At 48.6% G+C, this 20,282-nt stretch overlaps 1 protein-coding gene and 1 pseudogene across 2 annotated transcripts in view; one reads left to right on the top strand and one right to left on the bottom strand.

The window, feature by feature from the left end:
• UPF1 (UPF1 RNA helicase and ATPase) overlaps positions 1 to 7,569 on the bottom strand; it is a 37,468-nt gene extending 29,899 nt beyond the window's left edge. For both annotated transcript variants that reach the window (XM_053897775.1, XM_053897776.1), the window contains exon 1: positions 7,064 to 7,569. In XM_053897775.1, coding sequence (XP_053753750.1) covers positions 7,064 to 7,294 — 231 coding nt within the window. In that variant the 5' untranslated portion in view covers positions 7,295 to 7,569. The remainder of the gene's footprint in view (positions 1 to 7,063) is intronic.
• A 1,684-nt stretch (positions 7,570 to 9,253) lies between these two features.
• LOC128775682 (uncharacterized) lies at positions 9,254 to 19,632 on the top strand (annotated as a pseudogene).
• Positions 19,633 to 20,282: the final 650 nt, after the last annotated feature.

The following is a 20,282-nucleotide window of genomic DNA, read 5'->3' as shown; positions in this document are numbered from 1 at the left end:
CTCACAGGACAATGACACAGACTGGACCCCAGCTCAGTGGCATGAAAAGAAGAGGGAGAGGCTGCCCTGGAGAGCAAGCCAAGATTCATAACCATCACATAAATGGTGGACCTCACTGGGGGCCAGACCAAGTCAAGACATCTTCTCACGAGTGAAGAATCTGTGGAGAAAGGGAAGCCCTGTGGATTAGATGATCCCAAAAAACGACTGTCAGTGCTGTTCATCTGACAACAGCAGTATTGCCTATGATGGAAAGATGCTTTTTTGTTTCTAGAAACGCATAGTAAATATAGGTCAAAATGATTGTGTATTGCTAACTCATATGGCTCAACCTCAGAAGGAAGGATGAAATAACACGTTGGATTTCTTTTAAAGCTCTTCTGCGATGAGAATAAAGGGCCAGAGGACAAAACTGCTGAACTGAGGAGATGGATATGCCGGGTTTGTTTTCTTTACTTGCAGAGAATCCATAACCAACGTTTTTACACAATATAGATGGACACGGTGGCCTCCATGGAGTCCGAGGAGCCATGCACTCAAAAAGAGTGACGGAAGGCAAGCACAGTTCTGACCAAATGCCTTCTACTCCAAGATGAGGAGAGCCACCTCCCCCAAGTCACTGGCATCCCCGGCAGCTGAGCTCTGCAAGGAGCAAAGCAGACACGAAAGTGCCATCCTCAGTCGTGACAAAGGGCTACCCGCAGAGCTCAGCAAGCAGCCTAGGTCTAGAAGCCATCCAGGCAACAGTCTGCAGGGATCCAAAGAAGCCCGGCTTGGCTCAGTAATCCAGCTCACAAGCTGCTACCAGACTAACACATACAAACAGGCACAACGATCCTTTCCCAGCCATGGGATCCCAGGACCCAGCATCTCCATGTTTACTAGAGGAAGCAGGATGCCGCTCTCAAGGAAAGCTCCTCTGCCAAGAAGAGTTCAAAGACCCCCTGAAAGCAGGGCCCCGAGACCTGGAAAATGAAGCCCTGAAGACTCAGCGAGACTCGCTGCCCTTCCACACCTTCCAGGCCACACTCTGTTCCGGGTCCCACCAAGCAGAACTGGGAGTCATGACCCTTCTCTGCGGGCAGGACTATCCCGGCAACACTGCAAGACCACCCTGCCAGGGCAACAACCACAAATGCCCCTCAGTTGAGAGCCACTGCCCAGAATCTGCTCCCTCCAGCCTCCGTGCATGCTGCTCTGGTGGGGTCTCTCCCTTTCTGCAGAGCCTCTTACCCTCTCTCTCAGGGCAGTGTCTCCAAAGGGTCTGCTGACCAGCGCCAACTCCACCCATACCTCCCATCAGAGAGGAGCCCTGCCTCAGCCTTGGGGGATCACGGGCCCTGACAAAAACCACAGACAGAACTTGTGTCTGCTCTAGCCATAATTCCTTAGGAGGACTCAGGGGCAACAGGGTATCCAGTGCAGTCAACATGTCCCAGCAGGAGTGGCCACTCTGGCTGCCTGGTACTGTAGTAGTTCACACACTCACATTTATACACATGCGCCGGCATGCACAGGCACATATCTGACCACAAGGCACTCTGCCGGAGCTCCCCTTCTGGCTTTGTCCACACTCTGCCAGGTCTACCTGCCATCTAAGGGCCCTTCCTCTCAAGCGAGGTCACAATATCCCCTCAGCAGCTCCATGAGGCTCTAGGATCCAGCCCGAGCCCCTGGCACGGCGTATCAACCCTTGCCCGCACCCACTCTCCTCCACACCAAGCCAAGTGTAGCGCTCCATGCCCACCTCTCTGCCCAGCAGCATGCCTTCCTGAACTCAAGGAACACTGCTCACAAAAGCTTTCCCTCTGCAGGGCAGACCACTCCCTCTTCTGGGCCCTCATGATCCCAAAGGTCAACCGCAGTCTGAGCAGCACCTGTCATTTCTAACACAACAGCTACAGATGGCAAAGGATTCACTTTGACCCCCAATCCTCAGAGAGCACAGCAAGGCAAGAAGCAGGACTACAGAGAGGGGCAGGAGACAAGGACCAGGCTGAAGAGACTGGCCTGACAGCATGTACAGTGGGGTCAAAAGTAAACATGAACAGATATATGAGGGCTCCCAGGCTCACCCTGAAAGCAGCGTGGCCAGGCCTCCGTTCCTGACTCTGCACCCACGTGGAGGGCCCAGCATACAGGGTGGTGAATCTCCCCCAACAGGTGACTGGGAGTGGCTGAGCACGGGGTCACTCCATTTCCCTACATTAGAGATGCTGATGAGAAACTACAAAGATTAACAGGAGCAAAAAGGGGAGGGGCAGGAAGGAGAAGGAGCAGGAAGGGGAAGAAAAAGAGGCATGAAGAAGAATCAAAGACCACGAATTGTGTGATGGTCGAACAACTCTGCAAATTTACTAGAAAAACACTGAATTGCACATTTACATACAAGACTCTATGGTATGTGATCATACCTTAATAAAGCTATTAGAAAAACGTCTCCTTTTTTTGGTTGTGAGAGCAGGATTGAGAAAGAACTTTGTTTTTCAGTTAACACTGGTATTGTTCAAGTGTTAACTTTGCCCCCAATCGTATTCAATCTGGGTTAAGAAATTAGGGTGAACAGAGTAAGAAGTCATTTTGCTTATTCACCAATGACACGTAAGCCCTTCCTCTCCCCTAATCGCCCATGGAGTCCTAACCATCTAGAAACAAACTTGGGAAATCCAATAAGGGGAAAGTGCTGAACGAACACTTGCCAGAGCTCCTGCAAGGTTACCAGTGTCTTATCTCCAATTTTCTCAAGGTGTGCTTATATCACCGCTGAACTGAGTGTTCACAAAACCAGATGGAAAAAGTCCCACTCAAATTTTAAACTCACCACTTTTGGGAACCCCTAGACTGTACTGAATTCATTCCTCCTCTTCATAAACTACAGGCCAATAAGCAGAAGATGATCTGTTTACCTGGATGGTCAAGAATATGTTAGGACAGCTTTCCATGATCAATTCTGAAGACTAGGTAGCAACTCTTTACTCAAGTATCTACCACTTGAAGAGGAAAAGAAGCTCAAGTGTATGTACTCAAGACTACAACTGAAGAAGAGCCTTTGTTTACCCATTTACCTGTTGATGGTCACTGGAGTTTTTTCCAGTCTGGGGCTCTCAAGAACGAATCAGCTATAAATGCTCAGAGCAGCCCCACGTGTGGACAACCACCTTTGCTTCTCTGCTGGACCACAGAGAAATGGGTGAACCATCCCATCAGCAAGGTATGAAAGTTACAAGTGGCTTTCCAGCCTTTTAAAAAATTTGAGCCACTCTTATGAGCAGGTAGTGGTATCTCCCTGTGGCCTTTTCAGTTTCATTGAGGTGTAACTGACATACAATCAACAGTGCATGCTTAAAGTGTATAGTTTTATAAGTTGTCATACATCAGTGTATGTAAACACCCAATCAAGATAACCAACACATCCATCACCAAGTCTCCTTATGCCCTTTGTCACCCTCTCTCTTTTCCTTCCTCCTTCTCCCAACCACTAATCTGTTTTCTACTACTATTAGCACTTTCTAGGGCTTCATACAAACAGAATCACAGGGTATATATTATTATTTTTTTTTTTTTTTGGTCAGAGTGCTTCTTTTACCCAGAATTATTCTGAGATGCATCCATATCATTGTGTGTATCAATTCCTTTTTCTGCCTGGGTAGTGTTCCCAACTCTTACATCTTTACCATAATTCCCATATTTGGAGAAAACATGACAGTAGCAACCATCAAAAGGATATATTCCAACTAGACAGGGCAGAAGGTTTATAACACCAACTATTATGCAAAGCACTTCTGAAATTACCTTTCCCTTCCCTCTGATGGGCGGGGGAAGGGCCCACGAAGAGTCAGATAGGCAAAAGAAAATGGTCCCTTGTATCTTAAGGACACTTGGCAGGATTATGTCAGCACTTTTCATTCCATGATCTGGAAGGCTTTGATAAATATCAGTTTCATTTCATAAGCAAAACAAATGTTATTTGAACCAACTTGTAGCTCAGCAGGAGTCACCCCTGTGCCATTCTACCCTGGCAGGGACACACATTCTGCCTTTAACCAAACTTTCAGGTAGGGGCGCCTGGGTGGCTCAGTCGGTTAAGCGTCCGACTTCGGCTCAGGTCAGGATCTTGCGGTTTGTGAGTTGGAGCCCCGTGTCGGGCTCTGTGCTGACAGCTCAGAGCCTGGAGCCTGCTTCGGATTCTGTGTCTCTCCATCTCTCGGTCCCACCCCTGCTCATGCTCTGTGTCTCTCTGTCTCTCAATAATAAACGTTAAAAAAAAAAAAATTTAAACAAACTTTCAGGTAAAACCAACTAAGCAAAACTGGTATCAAAAGTGGCTGCACGCTGGGAAGGAGCCTGGCAGCTCCTGCAAAGGTTATGCACAGAGTTACCACACAACCCAGCAATTTCACCTACAGCCACACAGAAACCTGCACATGAATGTTCACAGCAGCATTATTTATAATAGCTACAAGGATAAACAACCCAAATGTCCACCAACAGATGAGTGGATAAACAAAATGTGGTCTGTCTGTACTGTGGAATACTGTTTAGTCAAAAAAGAAATGGTAGTAGATACATGTTACAGCATGGATGAACCTTGAAAACATACTTGGTGAAAGAAACGAGACACAAAAGACCACATATTGTCATTTATATCAAATGTCCACAGTAGGTAAACCTGAGACAGAAAGATTAGTGGCTGCCTGGGGTTGGAGAAAGGAGGACTGACAAGCTAAGAGGTATGGGGTTTCTTTTTAGGGTGATGAAAATATGCCAAAATTGACGATGGTGAGGGCTGCACAACTCTGAACGTACTAAAAGCTACTGAACTGTACACTTTAAATGGGCAAACTGTATGCTACATGGATTCTATCTCAAGAAAGCTGTGAAACAGAAGTAGCTGCACAGCACTTGATAAGTTACAGCTACTCATTCAATAAGATAAAATCAAAAGGCATTCAGAATGGGTTTGAGTCTTTCTGGAAGCCCCACTGTACAGTTAGTTACCCAGCCAACTCTTGAGGACAAATAAGGAAAATCCCAAATGTTGTAGGCAGCCAATGCCACCAACTGGCATAGGGAAGAATCAACTTTTTTCCACTTTTCAATTCTATTCAGACTTTTCCTGCCCTCAAATTCAGAGCCTTCTCTTACGACACAAAGGATGTAACTCCCATTCCCCAAACACAAACTTGGGCTACACGCGTGAGTGGGTCATCTGAGTTAATTAAAAGTAAAGAAGGATAAACCCTTTTGATGTCATCAGAACTCAGGTGAGCTCAACTGCAACATTTACCTCTGGTGGAGAGTTTTAAAGCTCCTATTTTATACAACTCAGTGCTCAGGTGCAGAAAAATAGATTATTTCAACTGAAAGAGAAGGGCATGCCCTGTAACTCACTGATCACAAACAGAATACAAGGAACAAAACTAGAACTCAGAGCTGTTTTACACTGGCCAGAAAAACACTGGCCAATATAAAGAAAAGAATATGCAATAAAAGTCTTAAAAAGAATTTGCAATAAAACGATTACCTTTACCAACCCTGAGCTGCCACTAACCATGGCACATCGCTCAACTGAGTGATCTTTATCGTCAGCCTCCGGACGCACTGGACACAAGTTACAAACAGCGTTATCTGGTCCATCCAAACTTGAGTCCAGATTTCATGTATGTTTCTGGTCCATCCAAACATAAGTGCAGATTTCAGGTATGTTGAAAAGTGTAACAAAAATAAAACTCCTATACCCCCATTTCACAGCTGTGAAAACAGAGAGGTCTACAGGTGTCATCATGAGTGTCCAACGGCTCATTCGTTTCTCCAGGCAAACTCTCTCCTATCTTCCTCCACCATATGTAAACCAAGCTGAAAAAATACATACTTGCACACCTGTTCTCCCTGATGCTCCACCCATCAGGCATCTATTTTTAAGGAAATCTGGGGTTAGAATGAGTCAAATGTTTTCTGCTTCTATTAGGGGCTAAAAGAAAATCCAAGTGGGTGGTCTACCCACGAGAGTGACTCAATCAACTAGAATGCTAGCCCTCCTCCCCCAAGGACAGAGTCTGAGCTCACTCTGGCTGAGGATGGGGCGGCTCCCCCAGCCCTGACAGTGGATCCTCATGCCAAGGAACACCTGTGACAAGGGATCCCACCCCAAAACCCCAGCCAGTCCCCTCTGCCACTCCAGGGCTGGGACCTAGGTTCAGGAAGTGCGTCCCTAATACTTCTCATAACCCAAACCCAAACTTAAAATACCTAAGTAGCTTTCCCTAAACATTCACGTCATTAAAAACAAAATTTTCCAACGTGGCAGTACCACTTATGTAAAACCCACTATCACTGCCCCCATTGGAGGAACAAACTCAAACCTAACTTTTCCAAGACAGAGCTGGGGAGTTACATAACAAGTCGGTTTCAGCAACAGGCAATGCAAGAAGGAAAAACAAAACGCAACCTGTCTCTTGAATAATCTTCATAACCAGCGAGTGTGGGGTTCTCAGCTGGAGGCTGAAATTCCGTTTCTACTCCGGGAGCTTCGACCCTGCCCTCTCCAGCGTCCCTGGGCCCGGGGAAATTTGAACCCGCGGTTTAGTGGGCATGACCGGGGGCGGGCGAGGGGGAATGCCCAGACGGCTGGGACCACAGGTGGGGGGTGGGGGCAGGGAGGACGGATCACCACGGAGCTGGCTTGAACAGGGCACGGACTCAGCTGGAGGAAAACTTGGGGACAGGTCACCCCCGACGGCAGGTCACCTCGGACACGCCCAGAAGGCGACTTCGGGCAGGTGACCTAAGACGCGGCCTGAAGTAGATCCTGACCAGATCACCCGGACCCCACCGGAGCGGGACTCGAAACAGGTCTGCCCCGGCCCCGCTAGAGACCGGGAGCCGAGGCAGGTTACTCCGGACCCGGCCGGATCGGGGAGCCCGGGGAAGGTCAGCCTGGGCCGGGCCTGAGTGAGGGACCTGGAACAGGTTACTTCGGACGCCGCCGGAGTGCGGGACTCGGGGCAGGTTCCCGGGCGCCGAGGCCCGGCCCGGGCTTCCGGCGCCGCCATGTGCCGCTCACCTGCGCGTCCAGCTGTCCGGCCGCAGCGCCCGCGCCAGCGCCGACCGGGCCTCCCGCACCACCTCCTCCGGGGCCGCCGGGGCCACCTGGGGGCGTCTGCGTCTGGCTGGGGAGGGTGAAGTCGGTGAACTCGAACTCCGAGCCCTGCGTGTCGGCGCCAAGCAGCTCGGCTTCCTCAGTGTCCAGGAAGGTGAGCGTCTGCGAACTGGGCCCGTACGCCTCCACACTCATGGTGCCGCCGAGTAGGGCCCTCAGGCCGGCCCCGCGCCGCACTCGAGCCCGCCGCCGCACTGAGGCCTAGGCCGCAGGCCTCAGGCCGCCGCCGCCGCCGCGCCCACGCCCCTGAACCGGACTGAAACGCCCGCCGCTGCGCGAGCCGGGCCAAGAGCCACGCGTGCCGAGCCGCCGCCACTGCCGCCGAGCCCCTCAGCGACGCTGCTCCCCTCCGAGCCGCCCGCCACTCGCAGCCCCCGGCAGGAACCGCCGTCGCCGCCGCCGTCGTGCGCGTGCGCGAGCCCGACGCCGGCGCAGGTGCGCGTGCGCGAGCCCGACGCCGGCGCAAGCGCGCGCGCTCCTCGGGGACGCCTCCAACCGCGCCCGGACACCCGCAGCTGAGCGGGCCGGCGGAACAGGCAGGGCGCACGCGCGGGGGGCAGGGTTTCTAACCGCCGTCGCGGCGGCCTCACGAGGACGTGGTCCCGCCCCAACCGCTGTTCAGTAGCGCTGGGCGGTGGGCGGTGTGACCGCGGTGGTTCCGTCTGTAGGGGCGGCGAGACTGCCTCGGGTTAATTGAGCACTATCCGGTTGCTTTCCAAAGGTGGTCTCGGAACACCCAGTTGCGGTATACCTCAAACTCTGGGAGAAGCTTCCTGGGCCTCAGTTTCCCCATCTGTGAAATGGGGAGGGGGGGGAGTACCTGGCACAAAACAGGTGGTCAGCATTCATTGGTTGAATAAAAGAATAGGGACAGCCCTTATCATGGAGGGTGGCCCAGGGCAAAGGTGGTTGCTGCTGCTTTTTAGGACAGTAATCATCATAACAATAATGTTAATATATTAGCTATACTAACGTTATAATGCTATATTGCAATTATTAATTACGTTAGTTATAATTACATAATTGTAATCGCTATTCAGAGGTAGTATATGGCAAAGTTGATCGGGAGCACTTGCTCTGGGGTGAAATCCAGACCGAGACACCTTCTGGCTGTGTGACTTTGTACAAGTGACTTCAACTCTCTGAGCCTAGAGTTTCCTCCCTGGGGAGAGGTTAAATACTATCCATTATGATAGGATGAAGAGGAGCCCCGGGCTGGCTCAGTCGGTGGAGCCTCCGAATCTTGATCTCTGGGTTGTAAGTTTAAGTCCCACGTTGGATGTAGAGATTGCTTAAAAATCGAAACGTTAAAACATATAATAAAGCAGATAGGATGAAAACTACATTAAGGAAATTTCCACATGGACAGGGATTGGCTTTGTTCACATCACACAGTCTTCCCCAAGGGGATAATAATAACCCACACATGGGTGCTAAGTAAAAGTTTGTCCCAGGCTCAGCTACTGGTTTATGAACTTAACTCCAAGCTTCAGCTTCCTTTTCTATATAGTATCTCAGAGAACCTCCCCACCTCCAATTCCCTATTTGTCCCGAGATTCTGGGGCTCTCTAAATGCTTGAAGTCAGTTCATAGGGCTCCTGGTTTGCACAGCTACACTAAAAGTTCCTGATCCTGAATGGTTCTTCATTTTCCAATACTCCTGTCACTACATGATAAGAGGTTCCTTTTTCTTTCTTTACATCTTTTCTGGCCTCCTACCATGCACTAAAATGTGGGAATACAGAAATTGAATAATTAGGTCCCCTCTCCAGGAAGACACAGTTGAAGAGGAAATCCCAACAAGCCAATGGATGGTTTCAATAAAACATAAAGCCCTCTTTGGAAAATATCCAATTGAATTGGTAGAAGCATTTAAGACCAATCTGGTAACACCCATCAGAGTTTTAAACACATCCCCTCCCCCTCGTCCTTTGACCTAGCAATTCCACTTCTAAGGATTTCCTCTTATTTTCTACATACAGTCACATCTGCAAAATGGCATTTGGATGGTACACTAAAACATTAACAAAAGAAGTTGGTAATGGAGGAATTGGTGGAGGGAGAGACACAGACACATAAAGAGCCAATAGCCACATGGCAGAAATAAGTACTCATCGGTAATTATTTAAATGTAAATGGATTAAACTTTTCACTAAAAGGGCAGAGATTATCAGATGGATTTTTTAAAAATGATCCAGGGGTGCCTAGGTGACTCAATTGGTTAAGCGTCTGACTTTGGCTCAGGTCATGATCTTGCAGTTTGTGAGTTCGAGCCCCACATCAGGTTCTCTGCTGTTGGCACAGGGCCTGCTTCAGATTCTCTGTCTCCATTTCTCTCTATCCCTCACTGTGCATGCAAACTTGTGCGCACGCGCTCTCTCCCTCTCTCTCAAAAATAAACATTAAAAAAACACATTAAAAAAAATGATCCAACTATATGCTGTCTACAAGAGACTCACTTTAGGGGTACCTGGGTGGTTCAGTCGGTTAAGCCTCTGACATCGGCTCAGGTCATGATCTCACGGTTCATGAGTTCGAGCCCAGTGTTGGGCTCTGTGCTGACAGCTGTCAGCCCTGGAGCCTGGAGCCTGCTTCGAATTCTGTGTCTCTCTCTCTCTCTCTCTCTCTCTCTCTCTCTCTGCCCCTTCCCCGCTCACGCTCTCTCTTTCTCTCAAAAATAAACATTAAGGGGCGCCTGGGTGGCCCAGTCGGTTAAGCGTCCAACTTCAGCCAGGTCACGATCTCGCGGTCCGTGAGTTCGAGCCCCGCGTCAGGCTCTGGGCTGATGGCTCGGAGCCTGGAGGAGCCTGTTTCCGATTCTGTGTCTCCCTCTCTCTCTGCCCCTCCCCCGTTCATGCTCTGTCTCTCTCTGTCCCAAAAATAAATAAAAAACGTTGAAAAAAAATAAAAAAAATAAATAAACATTAAAAGAAATGTTTAAAAAAAGAGAAACTCACTTTAGATTCAAAGACACAAATAGGTTGAAAGTAGAGGGATGGAGAAAGAAATCGAGCTGGATTGGCTATACTAATATCAGATAAAATAAATGTTAAGATTAAAATTGTTACTCGAGACAAAGAGCACCATATAATGATAAAAGTTTCCATCTATTAGGAAGATATAATAACTATAAACATACATGGACCTAACAACAAAGTCCCAAAACGCATAAACAAAATGTGATAAAGTTGAAAGGAGAAATAAACAATTTAACAGTCTCTGTGGCTTACTTTAGAGAAAAGAAGCCAAAGGCTTACCAGAGGTTAGAATGTTAGAGTGGATTGCAATTTAAGACAATCCTCAGAGGGTCCAGAGGACACACCTTCCGCTGGGACTTTGAGAAGTGAATTTGCAGGGAGGTGGGGGAGGGGCCCAGCGTCCTCGAACTCTCTGATCACTCATTTCTGCAGACCAGAACTTACAGTGGTGACTGCTGCCACTGAATTGAGAAACCTAAATGAAATGAGAGTAACCAGACTCTAGTGGTAGGGGCCAAGTGGTGGCACTCAACCACCAAAGGCAAGGCAGGTATGGTTACCATAATGGATAGCAGAGTCGAAGCAGCCATGAGAAAAGTCTGACCCACAGACTATTCTGTGGCTTTAGCTAGCTGATCATTCTACTCCCAGAAGTGAAATAAACGTGAAGCTTACTAAGTCCTTATTTGCTCTGCACAAGCAGAAGAGTCCTAGATCAAGTGAACAAAAGTCCATCTTGAATCATAAAAAACAGAGTCGGGGCGCCTGGGTGGCTCAGTCGGTTAAGCGTCCGACTTCGGCTCAGGTCACGATCTCGCGGTCCGTGAGTTCGAGCCCCGCGTGGGGCTCTGGGCTGATGGCTCAGAGCCTGGAGCCTGCTTCCGATTCTGTGTCTCCCTCTTTCTCTGCCCCTCCGCCGCTCATGCTGTGTCTCTCTCTGTCTCAAAAATAAATAAACGTTAAAAAAAAAAAAATTAAAAAAAAAAAAAACAAAAAAACAGAGTCGCAGCCCCTCAATCAACTTCCAGACTTGAACCAGTTCACAAACCCAAGTCCTTTGAATGAAGGGGAGGCTGGGTCACCTTGAGGAAGGACTCCAGCACACTAGTGAAAATTTATACTGTTCATCTTTCTCTCAGCCTTCCACCACAGGACCTCTGGCCCTTACCAGGGTGACTGTGCATTGGGGAAAAGGCAATAATCAGACCTTTCGGGGATTACTGGACGTTGGCTCTGAACTGACATTAGTTCCAGGAGACCCGAAATGTCACTGTTGTCCACCAGTCAGAGTGGCCCTCCATAGGCCCTTATGGAGGTGAGATATGGGTTCAGTGGTCCCCAAAACCATCCTGTGGCTCTTCACCCGGTTCTGGAATGCACAACTGGAATGCACACTTAGCAGCTGGCGGAATCTTCATATCCGTTCCCTGATCTGTGGAGTAAGGGCTCTTATGGGGGGAATGGCAGAGGGAAAGCCGCTGGAACTGCTTCCACCTGACAAAATGGTAAACCAAAGCAATACTGCATTCTTGCAATTCCGGAGATTAGTGCTGCCACCAAGGACTTGAAAGAGGCAGGGGTGGTGATTCTCACTACATTCCCGTTCCCCTCTCCTCCATGGCTTGTGCAGACGACAGATGGAGCTTGGAGAATGACCGTAGATTATTGCAAGCTTAACCAGGTGGTCACTGTAATTGTAGCTGTTCTACCAAAGTGGTTTCATCGCTTAAGCAAATGAACACCCTCCCCTGGTACCTGGTATGCAGCTATTGGGCTGGTAAATGCCTTTTTCTCCAGCCCTGTCCATAGGGCCCCCCAGAAGTAGTTTGCTTTCAGCTGGCGAAGCCAGCCGTACACCCTCACTTTCCTATCTCAGGGGCGTAGCAACTCTCCAGCCTTATGTCATAAGTTAGGTATCAGGAATCTCGATCGTCTTTCCCTTCCACGAGATACCACACCAGGCCATTACACTGATAGCGGTATGTAGATTGAGCCTTGTGAGTAAGAAGGAGAAAACGCTCTACACTTATTGGTAAGACAGTTGCATGTCAGAAGATGGGAAATAAATCTGACAAAATTTCAGGGACCCTCTATCTCTGTAAAACTTCTAGGGGTGCAGCGGTGTGGGGAACGTCGAGACTCCCCCTTCTAAGGTGAACGATGAGGTGTTGCATCTGGCCCCTACCACAAGCCAAAAAGAAGCACCATGTCTGGTGGGCCTCCGTGATTTTGGAGGCAACAGATGCCTCCTTTGGGTGGCCCACTCCGGCCTGGGTGACTCAAAAAACTGAGTTTTAAGTGAGGCCCAGAACAAGAGAGAAACCGAAATGACGGCCCCAAAAGTTGCCCTGCCACTTGGGCCATGAGATCCAGCCATCTCGATCATGCTGGAAGAGGCAGTGGCCGATAGAATTTGCTGTAAGCAAATCGCAGTGCAGGCCCTTAGGATTTGGGGGAGAGGACTGCCATCCTCTGCAGGCCTCTGTAGGCCTGCTACCGGGCCTTAGTAGAGACTGAATGCTTCACCATGGAGCCACCAAGGTACCATATGACCTGAGCAGCCCAGCATGAACTATATATTGTCTGACACATCAACGTAAAGGTGGATGTACACGGCAGCCCTCCACCATAGTATGGGAGTGGTATATACACGATCTGGCCCAAGCCGACCCCAAAGGCACAAGTAAATGCCACAAAGAAGCAGCCGGTTGGGGCACCCGGGTGGCTCAGTCAGTTAAGCGCCCGACTCTTGGTTTCAGCTCAGGTCATGATCTCACGGTTCATGGGTTTGAGCCCCGCGTTGGGATCTGCGCTGACAGCACGGAGACTGCTTGGGTATCTCTCTCTCCCTCTCCCTCTGTCCCTTCCCCACTCACTCTAAATAAATAAATAAATAAATAAATAAATAAATAACAGGGGTGCCTGGGTGGCTCAGTTGGTTAAGCGTCCAACTTCAGCTCAGGTCACGATCTCACACTCCGTGAGTTCGAGCCCCGGGTCGGGCTCTGTGCTGACAGCTCGGAGCCTGGAGCCTGCTTCGGATTCTGTGTCTCCCCTCTCTCTGACCCTCCCATGCTCGTGCTCTGTCTCTGTCTCAAAAATAAATAAAAACATTAAAAAAAAGTTTTTTAATAAATAAATAAGTAAACAAACTTAAAAAAAAAAAAGTGGCCCGAATGCCCATGGTCCCCACCTCTGCTATATGGTCTCCTCTCGCCTGTAGCTGTATCTATGGCCTCATATGAAGTTTATTATGATCAGCTGGCAGAGCACGTGATCTCGGGTCTGGATTATACGATATACAGGCACCACCTAAAGGGGACAGCTGCAACACTACCGTCCCTCTGGGACATCCCTTAAGGACAATGGTGAAGGGCAGTCTGCCCAGTGGCAAAACTTCAAGCCGTGCACTTAGTTGCTCATTTTGCTTGGAAGGAGAAAAGGCCAAACATGCAATTTTATGCTGATTTATGGGCTGTGCGAACGGTTTGTTTGGATGGTCAGAGAATTGGAAGGAAGACAATCGGAAAATTGGTGACAAAGAAATCTGGGAAGGAGGTATGTTAATAGGCCTCTTTGAACAGGGAACATGTGAAGATATTTATGTCCCATGTGAATGTTTACCAAAGGGTGACCTCAGCAGAGGAGGCTTTTATTTTGTTTTAAATGTTTATTTATTTTTGAGAGAAAGAGAGAGAGAGAGTGAACAGGGGAGGGCAGAAAGAGAGACAGGGAAAGAGATTCCTAAGCAGGTTCCCCAATGTCAGCCCAGAGACTGACGCAGGGCTCGATCTCATGAACCGTGAGATGGCGACCCGAGCGGAAATCAAGAGTCAGATGCTTAACTGACTGAGTCACCCAGGAGCCCCAGCAGAGGAGGATTTTAATAATCAAGTGGATAGGATAACCTGTTCTGTGGATACCAGGCAGCCTCCTTCCCCAGCCACCCCTGCCCATTATCCAGTGGGCTCATGAACCTTTTGGCCATGTGGCAGGAATGGAGGTTATATATGGGCTCAACATGAACTTCCACTCACCAAGGCCAGTCTGGCTTTCGCCACCGCTGAGTGTCCCATCTGCCAGTAGCAGAGACCAACGCTGAGCCCCCGATATGGCACCATTCCCCGAGGTCATCAGCCAGCTACCTCGTGGTAGGTTGATTACAATGGTTCCATTATGGAAAAAGGAGCATTTTGTCCTTACTGGAATGATACTTACTCTGGATACGGAATTGCTTTCCCTGCATGCAACGCTTCTGCCAAAACTACCATCTGTGGACTTAACAGAATGCCTTATCCGCCATCATGGTGTTCCACACAGCACTGCTTCTGACCAAGGAACTCGCTTGCCAGCATATAAAGTGCAGCCATGGACCCGTGTGTATGAAATTCGTTGTTTTTTCCCATGCTCCCCACCACCGTGGAACAGCTGGTTTGGCAGACCAGTAGTGGAACAGCCATTTGAAGACTTGGGGGGGGGGGTGCCAGCAAGGTAGCAATACATTTCCGGGCTGGGGCACGGTTCTCCAGGAGGCTGCATGTGCTCTGAATCATCACCCTATATGCGGTGCTGCTTTTCCCACAGGCAGGATTCACGGATCTGGGAATCAAGGGGCGGAGATGGGAGTGCCACCACACGTTTTCACCCCCAGTGTCACCCTCGCAAAGTTTTTGCTTCCTGTCCCCATGACCTTCTGCTCTCCTGGCCTAGAGGTCTTCATTTCTCTTTTTTCTTTTAATGTTTATTTATTTATTTTGAGAGAGAGAGTAGGGGAGGGACAGACAGAGAGAGACAGAGAATCCCAAGCAGGCTCCGTGCTGTCAGTCCAGAGCCTGACGCGGGGCTCGAACTCAGGAACTGCGAGCTCATGACCTTGAGCCGAAGTTGCAAGCTCAACTGACTGAGCCACCCAGGTGCCCCTAGAGGTCTTCATTTCAAAGGGAGGAATGCTTAGACCGGGAGAAACAACAATGATTCCACTGAACTTGAAGTTAAGATGACCACCCAGCCACTTGGGGTTCCCCGTGCCTTGGAGTTAATAGGTGAAGAAGGGAGTTACTCTCCCGGCTGGGTTATTGATCCTGACCACCAAGGGGAAACTGGCCAGCTACCTCACAATGCAGGTAAGGAAGAGTGTATATGGCATGTAGGAGATCGCTGAAGTTTTCTCTAAGTATGACCATGCCCTTTGGATCACCATTAAGGTCAATGGAAAATTACAACAACGCAATTCAGCCAAGACTATTAATGGCCCAGACCTTTGAGGAATGAAGATTTGGCTCATCCCGTGAAATAAAGAACCATGCCCACTCAGGTGCTTGCTGAGAACAAAGGGAATATGGGATGGGTGGTGGAAGAAGGTAGTATATACCAGCTATGGCCACATGACCAGTTATGGAGATGAGGACTGTCACTGTCATGAGTATTTCTAACTTCTTTTGTTCCGCATGTGTGTGTATAATGTATACAGCAAATATCTTTGTTTTCTTCCTTATCTCCTCATCATGTGATGTGATGTATTGACTTTATATCATAGTATGTAAGTATGGTTAGCTTCGCATCATAGTAATCAACTTACAAGATATCGAGGTCAAGAGTAAACATCCCCCAAAGACTTTGCACTCTTTCTGGAGAAAGGATTAGTTCATTCTCAGTTGTACTCAGGAGAATTGTATCATGTTTTGTGGTAACAGCCCAAGCAGACGAAGATAGCACCCTTCTTGAAAATCAACTGATCACGAACTTCAGGCTTTATTTCTGGATTCCCCATCCTGTTGCATTAATATATTTGTTTGTCCTCATGCTAGTACCCCTCCATCCTGATTACCGTGGTTTTTTAGTAATTTCCAAAATCAGGAAGTGTGAGTCCTCCAATTGTTTTTAAGGTTGTTTTCTGGAGGAGAAATGTCTATTCAAGTCCTTCGTCTCTTTTAAATTATTTATATTTTTATCAGCATTGTAAGAGTTCTTTCTGTATTCTGGATACAAGTCCCTTGTCAGACGTGTGCTTTGCAAATGCTTTCTCCCAGTCTGTGGCTTGTCTTTTTCACTCTCCTGACGGTATTTGTCATAGCAGAAATGTTTTAAATTTTGGTAAAGTCTACCCTACCTGTTTTCTGTTTTGTTGATTGTGCTTTTTATAACCAAGTAAGGGACTATTGACTCATCCAAGGTCACAGATATCCAAGGTCTATATGGTAGGGGTCCAACCTCATTCTTTTGCGTGTGGACATCCAGATGTCCCAGCACCATTTGTTGAAGAGATTGTTCTTTCCCCACTGAACTGTCTTGGCACCCTTGTCAATGTTTTTTTAGTGTAAGTATGTGCCATGCAATATTTGGAATACGCTTAGGCTAAAAAATTATTATACGTTCATCGGAAATTCAGATTTGCCCTGGGCATCCTGTATTTGTATTTGCTGAATCTGGCAACTCTATACTGGCATCTAGTGGGTAGAGACCAGGGATGCTGCTAAGTGTCCTACAACCCACAAGTCAGTCCCCTCAACCTCAACATGAAATCTGGCCCCAAATGTGAAAAGTACTATTCCCCTGCTGTGAAACAAACATGGGGACAGCATCACCTGACGACCAGCGAGTTAGTGGCACTGGCCCGTTTTTCCAGGAGTAGAAACCGAGGCTCAGAGCAGTGAAACACACTGCTTTTGAAATCCAACGCTAGGGGAGTTGGGGGTGGGATTTGCCTGGATAGTCTTAAAAATGGTCCAGGAGAAATTGTCCCAGAAGGGAACCATGAGGCGTTTCAAAGGGGCTGGGTATCCCCCCTTGCTGCAGGCATCTCCGATTTGAAGGACTCAATCTCCAAGGAGCCCACCCCACCCCCCACCAGGGCACTCAGATTGAGAAGGTTCTGGATGGTCCCAGATACCTGTATTGTTAACACTGACCACTGCGTGCCCCCCCCCCCCCCCCCCGCCGAGGGCTTTTTTTTTTTTTTTAGGATGTGACATGGAAAGGATGAGAAAAAATAATGCTTGGTTTGGCCATATTCTCATCACTGGGAGTTCTGCGACCACTTTTGTTGACTTGGTTACTAGTTGTTTTTAAAAATCTAACAGGCAAAGGATGCCTGGGTGGCTCAATCGGTCAAGCGTCCGACTTCGGCTCAGGGCATGATCTTGCAGTTCATGAGTTTGAGCCCCGCATCGGGCACCACACTGACAATGCAGAACCCACTTGGGATTCTCTCTCTCTCTGCCCCTGCCCCGCTTGTGTGCACATCCTCTCTCTCTCTCTCTCTCAATAATAAATAAATAAACTTTTTAAAAAAACCTCTAACAAGCAAAAATTAACACTTGCTTCCTATAATAGGTTGAATGGTGTTCCCCCAAAAGATATGGCCAAGTCCTGCCCCCCCCCCCAGGACCTATGGATGTGACCTTATTGGGACAAAGGGCCCTTGCAGATCTACTTAAGTGAAGGACCTCTAGAGGAGATCGTCCTGGATTTAGGGTAGGTCCTGACTCCAATGACAAGTGTCCATACGAGAGACAGAAGAAGAGACACACATAGCGAGAAGGTCATGTGGACACAGAGGCGGAGTTTGGAATGATGGGACCACAAGCCGGAGAACACCTGGGGCCCCCACAAGCTGGAAGAGACCAGGAAGCATCCTCTGGCTTTGGCAGGAGCACGGCCCTGCTGACACCACGAGAGGATAAATTCATGGCCTAAAAGCCACCCGGTCTGGCGTGACTTGTTACAGCAGCCCCAGAAAACTAATACCCCCACCAGGTACCCTTCATCTAGAACCCTCCATTCAACTTATGCTCTATTTGGGGGGGGGGGGGCGGGTAACTCTATGTGTTACTACAAATGCATGTCCATTTTTAGCTGGATTGTGTTTAACTTTATAAAGGTCATCATGCTACCTGTGATCTTAGGGACACTTACTCTTTCTCATGTGGTGATTCTATTTCTGAGCTGTGGCCATGTTGGTGCCCATCTCTCAAAGCTTCTGATGGCTTTCTGGTCTCCTCTAATCAGCACTGAGCCATGTTTGCCCAGCTGTGGACACCTCCAACATATCCAGCAACTTCTCTCGGCCAAATTGCAGGGCATGTGAATATTCCACTGGAAGAGGGGGAACCGGCTCCTGGTTCAGCACGGCCACCGGAAGTAACACCAGCAACCCCTTCCGGCCCCATCTGTGAGGTTCCCCAGGACCCCCATTCTCACCACGCTGGGTATCATCTCACTTGGTCATTTTTTCCAAACAGCTGGATGCGAAGTGGTATCTCACTGAGATATTCAGGTTATTCTGATGCAACTTTTTAAAAGATTGAATTGAAAAAATTCACATAACATAAACTTTACCGCCTTAGCAATTCTCAAGTGGACAATTCAGTGGCATTTAGTGCATCCATGACGTTGTGCAACCGTCGGCTCTATCCAGTTCCAGAATATTTTCGTCACTTTAAAAGGAAACCCTGGGCCTTTCATGCAACTTTCAAGTAAAACTAAGCAGCTGTTCAATTGGCATTCAATCTTTGTTTGTTTTTCCTATTTGGGAGAAAACCAGGTTTGTGTGTATGAGACAGAGGGTCCCTGACTGTAACAGTAGAATATTCTTTTTTTAATTTTAATTTTAATAGTTTAAAATTTGTTTATTTTGAGAGACAGAAAGCGAGCGGACATGTGAGCAGGGGAGGGGCAGAGAGAGAGAGAGAGGAAGAGAGAGAATCCCAAGCAGTCTCCACGCTGTCAGCACAGAGCCCAATTCAGGGCTCGATCACACAGACTTTGAGATCACGACCTGAGCTGAAATCAAGAGTCGGACACTCAGCCGACAGCCACCCAGACGCCCCTAAAATCATTCTCAGTATATTCTTTTTTTTTTTAATTTTCAAAAAATGATTCTTTACTTTTGAGAGAGAGACAGAGCACGAGCAGGGGAGGAGCAGAGAGAGAGAGGGAGACACAGAATCTGAAACAGGCTCCAGGCTCCGAGCTGTCAGCATAGAGCCCGACGTGGGGCTCAAACTCACGGACCACAAGATCATGACCTGAGCTGAAGTTGGATGCTTAACCTTCGACTAAACCACCCGGGTGCCTCCATTCTCAGCATATTCTTGATGCTGAGAAAGAAAGAAAAAATCAGACAAAACAGAAGAGTGGAATATAAAACCACCTGGAGCCTCACAACCCAGGACACGAGGTCGACCCTGATCTCCTGCCCGGACGGTAACATGAAAAAAGCTGACACGAGGAAGTGATGGCAAGGATGAGGAGAAACCAGAACTCTCTGGCACGCGGGCTGCCAGAAACGCAAAACGGCCCAGTGGCTTGAAAAGGCAGGTTGGCAATTTCTGCAAAAGGTAGTGACAGACCCACCACGGAGCTCGACTCTTCCCTCCTTGGTGTCTCCCTGACAGAAACGAAAGCGGGTGCCCATCAGAGATCTGGGACATGCATGCTCACAGCATCGTCCCCTATGGGAACAAGCCCAATGTCCATCATCCGGGCAATGGATGAACCACAATGAACCAGGGACACTCACCACAGCACAGATGTGCCTTCAGGGCATTACGCAGAATGAAAGAAGCCAGACCCAAAAGGTTACGTACTGCAAGGTTCCGTTTATTTGCCATTATAGAAAGTGCAACGTGATGTCAACTGCCAGAAAACAGATCAGAGGTTGCCCGAGGAGAGGCGAGAGAGAGGCACGACAAAGGGCAGGAGGGAACGTTTGGGAGTGACGGCTGGGTTCACTGTCTTCGCCACGGGGACAGCTACGCCAAATGCATCAGATCGTTCACTTTGGCCACGGAGGGCAGCCCATCGGTGAGCTAACTAGAGCAGGCCCGGATTCACATCCCTGCCCTGCCACTGGCTTGCTGTGTGTGTGACCTCTCTCCCATGTCTCCGCCTCCCGATGCCTCACCTGTGAAATGGGATTCTAGTGGCCCCACCACCCCGCGGAGTATAACTTAGGGCAGCACCTAGCCCGCAGCCATCAAGCACTGGCTCGTGGCGAATGCTCGGCTCTGCTTTGCTTTGTCCACATTTTAACAACTCATCATTGAAATTAAAAAAAAAAAAAAAAGTCATTTCAGACCATGCCAAAGTCCCATCGGGTTTCCACCACGGGTGCGTATGGTGTCTCTCTCTCTCTCTTGACCCCT

This window comes from Panthera pardus, unplaced genomic scaffold (assembly GCF_024362965.1).
Source record: "Panthera pardus isolate Hobbes unplaced genomic scaffold, ASM2436296v1 HiC_scaffold_8, whole genome shotgun sequence".
Taxonomy (NCBI): domain Eukaryota; kingdom Metazoa; phylum Chordata; class Mammalia; order Carnivora; family Felidae; genus Panthera; species Panthera pardus.
The sequence above is the reverse complement of the archived record's forward strand: the minus strand, read 5'-3'. Positions and strand labels throughout refer to the sequence as shown.